At 35.1% G+C, this 9,382-nt stretch overlaps 1 protein-coding gene and 1 non-coding gene across 2 annotated transcripts; one reads left to right on the top strand and one right to left on the bottom strand.

The window, feature by feature from the left end:
* The first annotated feature begins 1,064 nt into the window (after nt 1–1,064).
* LOC143542071 (wall-associated receptor kinase-like 9) lies at nt 1,065–4,055 on the top strand. The gene is made up of 3 exons (XM_077034742.1): nt 1,065–1,881; nt 1,965–2,123; nt 2,890–4,055. The coding sequence occupies exons 1-3, from the start codon at nt 1,065–1,067 to the stop codon at nt 4,053–4,055; spliced, it is 2,142 nt and encodes a 713-aa protein (XP_076890857.1).
* Nucleotides 4,056–7,621: 3,566 nt separating this feature from the next.
* LOC143542092 (small nucleolar RNA snoR113) lies at nt 7,622–7,731 on the bottom strand. Its single transcript, XR_013136849.1, has one exon. It is a non-coding gene; the product is annotated as a small nucleolar RNA snoR113 (small nucleolar RNA).
* Nucleotides 7,732–9,382: the final 1,651 nt, after the last annotated feature.

Genomic DNA, 9,382 nt, shown 5'->3' with positions numbered 1-9,382 from the left:
CCGTTAAGAAACACTTAGGCCCCGTTTGTTTTTTTTTAGAGATTTATGTCTGAATCTGAATACCACATCTGAATGTTAAGAGGTGGTTCAAATGTCTGAAATCTGAATCATTAAGAGGTGGAGGCTAGAGACGAACCTCTAGTCGTCGGAGATGGAGCCTAGTCTCCGGGTTAGAAGTTAATGGAGGCCGGAGACAAACGTATGTTTTTTTTGGGTTAAGAGGTTTTCAGACCCACTAAATCTCTTGCTGGTTCAGATGCTATTAAGACGCTGAACCTCTTAATGCCAGAAAAAAAAACAAACAGCCCCACGTTTGATTACGTCTGACCGAATCAGACGTTTTCCTCTATTCAGAGAAAAGAGGCAAAAACAAACAGGGCCTTAATGTCGTTAACTCTTTTTTCGAACTTCAAACAGATATTGTATGGCTTTTGATCAGAAGAAAGATACGAGTCGACTGATGTAAAACTTATCTCGAAATGGTGATTCATATGACTTGATTTTTGTTAACTAGAAATTCAAACACTCGAATTGAAACATTGTTCGTCATTTGGATCACAATTTCGAGATAAGTTTTACATCAACCGAGTCGTATTCTTCTTCCGATCAAAAGCCCTAAAACATCAGTTTGAAATTCGGAAAAAAAAAGTTTAACAACGTTAATGGTTTTTTAATGGAGTTCCATTGAGAGAAAAATAGTCGAAAGGTTGGACCGCTGGCATAGATTTTTAAAGGTGAGATTGCTATTAGTTAATACACAAAATATGCGATTTTTAGTTATTTCCAGTTTACCAAAAAAAAATATTGATTGTAAGTTATTGAATTCAAACAAAATTATAACAATTGTATTAGCAAGAAGTTAAAGAAGTTAAAGGTATGTAGAACAATAATTTATTTAATTATTGTTTTCAAATTCTTAATCTGTAATAAACTATGAAGCACATCATAGACTCTTGACTTTTGGTGTATTACTAAGCAGTTTCCTTTGGCCACCATTACAAACATAAACACCTCCTTCAACTTTCTGGTATTAACCACATCGTCGTTATTCGATCATGCACAAAATGAAGTTATTTCAAGCTTACCATTTACTTGTCTTATTCTCATTAACAGCCACCACAATAGCAGTAGGAGTTCCTAGTTACGCCAAGTCGGGGTGCAGTGATATGTGTGGGAAGGTGAGGATTCCATACCCTTTTGGAATCGGTGTCAGTTGTTCTCTCAACAGATGGTTTATCATGGATTGTAACTCCTCGACGCCATATCTATATGCTCTCAGTGACCTCCAAGTTTTGCGTGTAAACTTGGAAAATCAAACCGTCACTGTTGATATGGCATACCATGAATGCCTAAACCCAGTTGGGAATATCAGTCAGATCATGAGTATCGATCTTGCTAGTAGCCCCTTTCTATTTTCAAAATCGCACAATAAATTTGTATTTAAGGGGTGTGGTAATGCTGTGATGATAGATCATGGAAGTCACGTGCTGAGTGAGTGTTCGTCCAATTGTCAGAATGACACTCTTAGTGATTGCCAAATGACGGTTCCTCATTATCTCAAGTCGTACAACATTAATATCACTAGACAGGGTGGACATGACATAGCTTGTGAATCTGCCTTTTTGGTGGACGAAAATTCATATGTTGAAGGTAGGTTTTCAAGGGACAACAACAATTCGTATGTTCCAATGTCACTTCTATGGACCCTATCAGATGGTGACATGTATAATTATATTTTGGACGTTATAGATGGTAAAGTTAATTGTTATTACGACTCGGTTTTAGTTGAGGTAGATCTAGACGATCATAATTCAATGAAATCTTGGAAATGCGTCACTTACCCAGGAGAAGGAAACCCATATTTAACCTATGGTCACAGTGGTATGGATAATTCATTATGTAATTAGCACTTGTTTTTATTCGTTTTCTAACATGGAACTTTTGTATTCCATATGTGCCTTTAGTTACGAAAGAGTGTGCAAGGTGCAACCAAAGGGGAAAATACTGTCGTTATGACAAAACATATGACCCCGATGGCGTATTTACCAGATGGAACTTCACATGTGAAGACTCTATTTGGTTTGAGATTAAAGCAAACAAAACCTCATTGGGTGTTATTCTAGGTAAGCATATTCTCTTCAATCATTCATTCAAAGTCTTTAAGACTTAATAAAAGATGTAGAATGACATAACGTTTTGGTTATTTGGGAAATCAGATGACCAAATAAGGTTTTCGTTGACTTTGATTATTACCACTACAAAATAAGGAATATTATTGATGGTGATATCCTTCGATAATCCATCGGTCAGCTTGTCAAAAATATGACCCTAGGTAAAATGATATGCAATAGATTACCAATGGATGTTATAGAAAGATCACCAATGAATGTTACCCTTAACTTTTCCGACAGATTCTCTCAATAAGCCGTCGATAATCTGTCATAATATCCCGTGACTAATGTTGTTGCTTACTGTAGTTTACCATTTCCGGTTTTTAGGAATTAGTTGGTGATACTCGTACGATTAATAGTGAACAAGTAATTTACTTGGTCTGAATTAATGTGTGAAAGGTGTTTTTAGGTACAATCAAGTTTTTTAATAAATTAAACTCATTTTTAATGATCTTATACCTTTATTTGTTGATAAGTTATTTATATGGAAACTTCATTCATTTCGGTATTAGAATAACCATGAGTTTGATATATAAATTTATATTAGAGTTAAATCGGAGCTTTATTACATACTTTTGAATCGAAACATTGTTAAATATATTTCAAATATTGTGTATTGAGATTTTTAATATTTTTAATCAAACCTATATAGCAATTTATTCATTAATTCTATCCGCTCTCCTCACTTTGTTCTAATGACATTCATTCATTCATTTAGGTATTAGCATAAGTATGGGTGTACTTTTTCTGGTTATAATAAGCTACTTATTGTACAAATTTATCAAGAAGACTAAAGCAAAAAGACAAAGAAAGAGATTTTTCAAACGTAATGGTGGTCTACTCTTAAAACAACAAGAAGAAACAGACTCTTCTTTAGTTGGTAAAACCATACTCTTCACCTCACGCGAGTTAGAGAAGGCCACTGACAACTTCAATGAGAACAGAATTCTCGGTCGAGGAGGGCAAGGTACAGTCTACAAAGGAATGCTAGTGGATGGAAGGATTGTGGCGATCAAGAAATCAAAAATAGTTGATGAAAGCCAATTAGAGCAATTTATCAATGAGGTGGTTATTCTTTCCCAAGTCAATCATAGAAATGTGGTAAGACTATTAGGATGCTGCCTAGAAACAAATGTTCCTCTTCTAGTTTCAGAATTCATTCAAAATGGTACTTTGTATGATCGTCTTCACAACCAAATCGACGAGTTGCCGTTTTCTTCAAACATGAGATTACAGATAGCTACAGAGGTTGCAGGAGCTCTTGCGTACTTGCATTCTGCGACTTCCTTTCCAATATACCATAGAGACATTAAAAGCACTAATATACTTTTGGATGATAAATATAGGGCCAAAGTTTCCGACTTTGGAACATCAAGGTTTGTATCAATTGATCAAACTCATTTAACTACCTTAGTCAAAGGTACATTTGGCTACCTAGATCCTGAGTACTTCCAATCTAGTCAATTCATAGAAAAGAGTGATGTTTATAGTTTTGGAGTAGTTTTGGTTGAGTTATTAACGGGAGAAAGACCAATTTCCCTAACTAGATTTGGTGAAAATAGAAGCTTGGCTACACACTTCATGTTAGCTATGGAAGATGGTCGTGTTATGTCTATTTTTGATGCAACGGTGATTAAAGAGGGTACGAGGAACGAGCTTCTAGAAATAGCTAATCTTGCAATGCGATGCTTGAATCTAAATGGAAAGTATAGGCCAACTATGAAAGAAGTGGCTACAGAGTTAGAAACCATGCGAACATTACACATTCCTTCCACTGGTCAAGGTACTAACGGGCCTATGATGTATGCGGATGACTTAACTGTGCTAGCATATGGTGAATCATCATCAACATTCTTGAGTTTCAATACTAACATTAGTCAATAATGGATAAAAGTTTTAATAAATTATATTGTCATACTGTTGCTGTGTATGTAGTACTTTATATAAATATTCCTAGCTTCAAAATTAACAAATAACATCATGATTTGATTTTCTGCTTACTTTTGAAAGATACATTTAGTTTAAAGTAGATATTAAGTGGTCCTATGAGGCTTGGTTCTTGGTCATTTACGTGGAATGGGTCAATATTGACACATTGATAAGTAGTTTTGGCAATCATTGCAACTGAGACCGTGCAAGAATGTCATTTTAACTCAGTTTTTCCGCCCTTAACTTGCCTAGCATATGCTCCGTTAACCACCAGGACTCCTTATGCATGCTTGTCATTCTCGTTGTGACCCTTAGAGTCATCATCACTAACTGTGTAGCGGTGGTCTCTATATGCCACATTTGGTTAGTGTCCGCATCATGTTCGGTTAAGCCAAACGAGGTGACCTTAAGTCTGAACAGAGCGATCTTTTCGTCCTTCAAAATTCCCCATCGAATCTTAGGTCTAGTCTTCCTCTTCACTTCAGCTAGCATATTTGTCGTGGTTAAATCTACCACCAACAATCGATGTTGAATCACTACTGTCGCCCCTCGATAATCTTGGAATATGGTAACCCACGGCGATCTCGCCATCGTAAACAATAGTCTAAGTGATTACCTGCTACTAAAAGTAATTAAATGTGATTCCGTTTTATCTTAAAGAAAGAGTTTGATATACCTAGCTCATGGGCAAACGCAATGTCAAGAAGCTTTCTACCACTCTCGTTTTCTATCACTGTAATTGAAATTCCAATCCGCCAATGGAAAGCCATTAGTATCCTTACCAAGTTGGCCATTAAAAATCACCTCTAATACATATTTTGTCCTCTGTATGTATGGCCCCACAACTTCGTCTAAACGATCCAAAAAACTCTCTTCGTCGGGAGCCCTAGCGCCATGTGTAGTGCATAACTACCAACTATTGTCACTACTTCCTCAACTAGCACTATCCTCAACAACATATGATTCTATCCTTGCACCTTCTTACCTTCATGAGAGTATCCTTAAGATTACTGGCAACTAGTACTAAGCCCGATGGGTGGATCTTTGTGTGGGCAAGGTCGGGCGGCAGTTCACCCAGTTTTTTCGCTAAGTATTGTAATTTTTGCGAAAAAATAAATTATATGATTGAGTTCGGTTCATCCAAATTATATTCAAAATACTCCGACCCACTCATATCATGTGTTCAAACTCCATCATTGCCCAACCCCTTTCTCCCTCTTACACCTAGAGGCAAGCTACATGTAACCCTACGCCTTCTAATAGTTGTGTAGAACTCACTAGTCGGGCATTGGGGCGGGAATTAACGATTAATCAAGACTAATCATATTGAAAGTTTTATATATAATATTCACTTACACACACGCATACACACTTTTTTACATGTAATTTTTATATATGCATACACGGTATCACCGGAAATTGGCCAGATGCTGCTGGAGTCCTCAAAAATTGGCTAAAAACACCAGCAAATTGGCAGAATTAAGGTTGAATTATGATCTGACTACCAATTTTCACGCTAATTACCGGAAACATAATTAGTCACCGGCCGATTCGCGAGTAATCTCCTACTAGTGTGTAATCATCGACTAGTCCTAGTTTTTTTTTTCAAAACTGCGTTCTAAGCATGTATACCAACTCCAGCAACTTACTATTTTATAGTTTCTACATTCCCAGAACTTGAACACATACTTCTTTTGTTATCTTATCTTAAACCTCTCGTTCCCGGACACAAACTTAAGGAATAAATAATAATCATTAGTCCTCCAATCTATGTTTGCAACTTATAAAAAGGTCTACCCTCTTAACGTACACAAGTACTTGGTCAAGAACTGAACACAAGTTCGAATCATTACACGCACACAAAACGAGGGATGAGTAAATAGACAGGCAAAGGACAGTTATCACAGAGATAAGTAAGAACAACATGCTTGTATAATTCAAGAGAGATACTTACGCTGCCTTTCTACTATCATTTAAGAGAAAACTTATACCGTCAATTGTCAACCTTTGGGTGTGAGAAGCTAAAAGCGTAATGATTTTCGTGGGCGTCTTTGAAAATATTGTTCCAAACAGATTATGTTTTGTCTCGTAGGAGGTATTGCAACTACAGCTGGTGAAGCAAGTGGTTGTGTACAAAAGCAACATATCTCACCAAAGAGTCCCTTAAATCGCTATAAATTAAAGTCACCTAAACTCCATGTCGCAATACAAACTGGTCGAATTGTCCTAAAGTGTCAATTTAAAGACACCTAAACTCGTCAAAGAAAAAACCTGAACCCGCCTAAAGTCTTTTGACACGCTGGAAAAGGTCCATTAAAAAAAAAAAACCATAGTCAAGTATGCTGTTCACCGGAAATGGTGTATTCCCCAGAAAGTCCTTGAAATTGTTCAAAAGCATCGACTTAGAGTCACCACAACTCATCGGGAAAAAAACTTGGACTTGCCTTCTAACTCGCCGAAAAAGAACCATAAACAATGAAAATGATGGTTCCCTGTGACCGTGTGAACTCATTTAAAAAAGCCCTGAGAGCATTCCCAACCCATTCCCTATATTATTGTGAGGAAAGTTTGTAAATTATAGGATGAAGTTTTGAATGGTTGTGAGTGTAAATTATAGGGTGGAGAGAGAAAAGATAGTGATTTTTTGTAAATTTGGGGAAACTTTGTTTGTCCCTATTTATTTTTTAATATTTGTTGAATTGGTTGTGAGTAAATGAGGGAGAAAACTATAAAGATAAAGGTATAAAGTAATATTATTTAATTGAACAGTAAAGAGGAATATATTGTTTTGTAGCGTAATTATAAAGATGAGAATGGAGATCCGGATGAGAATGCTCTGATCACTGTAAAAAATCTTACTGAAAATATTTGCAGGAAAACAAGCAAAAGGAGAACTGGTCGGTGGTTCCCGTGTGTCACCTATGGATCTATGTATGAGTGGCCCCGCAATAGAGACTAAAGGGGTGTTTGGGATTGCTTATTTTACTTCCTTATGACTTATAATTTTCATAAAAAAATCATAAGGTGTTTGACAAAATTAAAAGTTGTGAGGGAAATAGGTTATAAGTTACAATTGAAAGTTGTGAGGGGAATAGGTTATAAGTTACACTTTTGTAACTTATAACTTATGAGAATAAGTTATAAGAGGTGGAAATAAGGAATCCCAAACATGCCCTAATATAACAAGATACATTTCAAGAATACTGTTTTAAGCAAGATCAAGATATCAAACATCTCTAGTAAAAAGATGGTAAATTTATTAAATCCAGTTATTAAGGCAACATATGGAAATATAAAATGATCAATAAACATGAGATTTATACAAAAAATCATGAAATGCATTTCTTTCACGCATTTTGTCGAACACGTTTCGTGCATGTTTAATCAGACCAAAATCTGTAACCACAGCCATAACACAAAATTGATAAAGAATTTATCAATTAGAAGAAAAATCACAAACAAAATGAACCTCAAGTAACTGTTTATTTAAATTTGAGAAATTTAAAAAAAAGAATGAATTACCAGCTCAGAAAAAACCTTATAGAAGTTTTCATCAATCTACTACCAACCAACCAATTAATTACTATGGTATGGTGGCAGCCGTAAGTCCGGCCTTTTTTCATCATTGCCAGTTTTCTTTTATTATTAATAATAATAATAATTTTGAAGAAATAGGAGCGAAAATGAATTCAATAAAACTGAAAGACAAAAGGAAATGAAAGGAATCATCGTATAAACTCTGTTTGCGGCTGCGTTGGTCCGTCGAGCCCTAATTCTAATTTTATTCTTCCTTGGGTTGGGCCCTGCTTAGGGTTGCCAATGGCCTGTTTTGACTGGGTGCTGCCTTCCTTAACTGGACTCGTTAACTTTTTTAAATATTGTTTAACAATACCTTTGGATTGATAAAACAATAAATCCTATTGACAAAACAACAACCTTCCTAATTTTAAACTTTTAAATATAAATGCAAAAATAAATATATAATAAGTATGTATAAAGACATAAATTTAATATTTCATAATGAGTTAATGGTCATTTTCGTTCCTGTGGTTTGCTACTTTCGCCACTTCAGTCCAAAATTTGTAATTTTGTCAATTTAGTTCTCATAGTTTTAAATATTAGCCAATTACGTCCTATCCGTCGAACGGCATCCAACTATGCCGTTAGTTTAAGGGTATTTTTGTCTTCCTCCTTTTAATTTTGAGTTAATGGTCATCTTAGTTCCTGTGGTTTGATATTTTTGCCAGTTCAGTCCAAAGTTTGAAAATTTGTCAATTTAATGTTCAGTTTTTTTATTTTTTTTATTTTTTTTTGTTTATAACCCTGAAGAGTATAATTAAAGCCCAAAACCATCGAGCAACCTCAAGTACTGGTATGCATTTACTCTGTTGACAACAGTAATCATACCCCTCCTATATTTAGTTTCTAGACATTTTCTATAATCTTCTTCATGGTGGAATTCAATGGTAAAGTGTCAAGGTAATTCCCTGAAACCAAATTGTACAGGAAAAACTAAAAATCGTTTCGTTGATTAATGTATAATAGTTGATTACGACCTAGATTTTCATTTTGATATGTTAATCTCTAAACTCTAACTATTATGTATTCATCGAATAAACGATTTTTAGTTTTTTCCTTACAATTCGGTTTCACTGAATTGCTTTGACCACTTTACCATTGAATTCCACCATGGGGGAGAGTTTAGGAACCGTCTAGAAACTAAATACGAGAGGGGAGGGTATGATTACTGTTGTCGACAGAGTAAATGCAGACCTGTTTTGGGCTTGGATAATGCTCTCTAGGGTTATAAAAAAAAAGAACTGAATTAAATTGACAAAATTTCAAACTTTGGACTGAAGTGACAAAAGTATCAAATCACTGGGACGAAAATGACCATTAACTCACAATAAAAAGGAGAAAGACAAAAATACCCTTAAACTAACGGCATAGCTGGATGCCGTTAGACGGATGGGACGCAATTGGCTAATATTTAAAACTATGAGGAATAAATTGACAAAATTACAAATTTTGGACTTAAGTGGCGAAAGTAGCAAACCACAGAGACGAAAATGACCATTAACTCTTTCATAATTTTAAACTGTTAACCAATTCATGTAATTGTTCAAATGTCAAATAACCAACAACCAGCAAACATAACAAGGGGAAATAAAAACATCAATGTAACTGTTTTTTCTGATAAACTATTATCGGAAACCTCAAAAATAAAACAAACATAAATATTATTTTTAGACTCATCCCAACAATCGTTTATTCCTTTTTAG

This window comes from Bidens hawaiensis, unplaced genomic scaffold (genome assembly GCF_021521415.1).
Source record: "Bidens hawaiensis isolate Kalapana, Puna unplaced genomic scaffold, B.hawaiensis_p1.1 tig00012747_1, whole genome shotgun sequence".
Classification (NCBI taxonomy): Eukaryota; Viridiplantae; Streptophyta; class Magnoliopsida; order Asterales; family Asteraceae; genus Bidens; species Bidens hawaiensis.
This window is presented reverse-complemented; position numbering and strand designations above follow the sequence as displayed.

Bases quoted from the DNA above. Each gene is read 5' to 3' on its own strand.
- LOC143542071 (XM_077034742.1), top strand. From the start codon at position 1,065: ATGAAGTTATTTCAAGCTTACCATTTACTTGTCTTATTCTCATTAACA. The intron at 1,882-1,964 runs GTATGGATAATT...ATGTGCCTTTAG, and splicing joins TTTAACCTATGGTCACAGTG to TTACGAAAGAGTGTGCAAGG. The intron at 2,124-2,889 runs GTAAGCATATTC...TCATTCATTTAG, and splicing joins CTCATTGGGTGTTATTCTAG to GTATTAGCATAAGTATGGGT.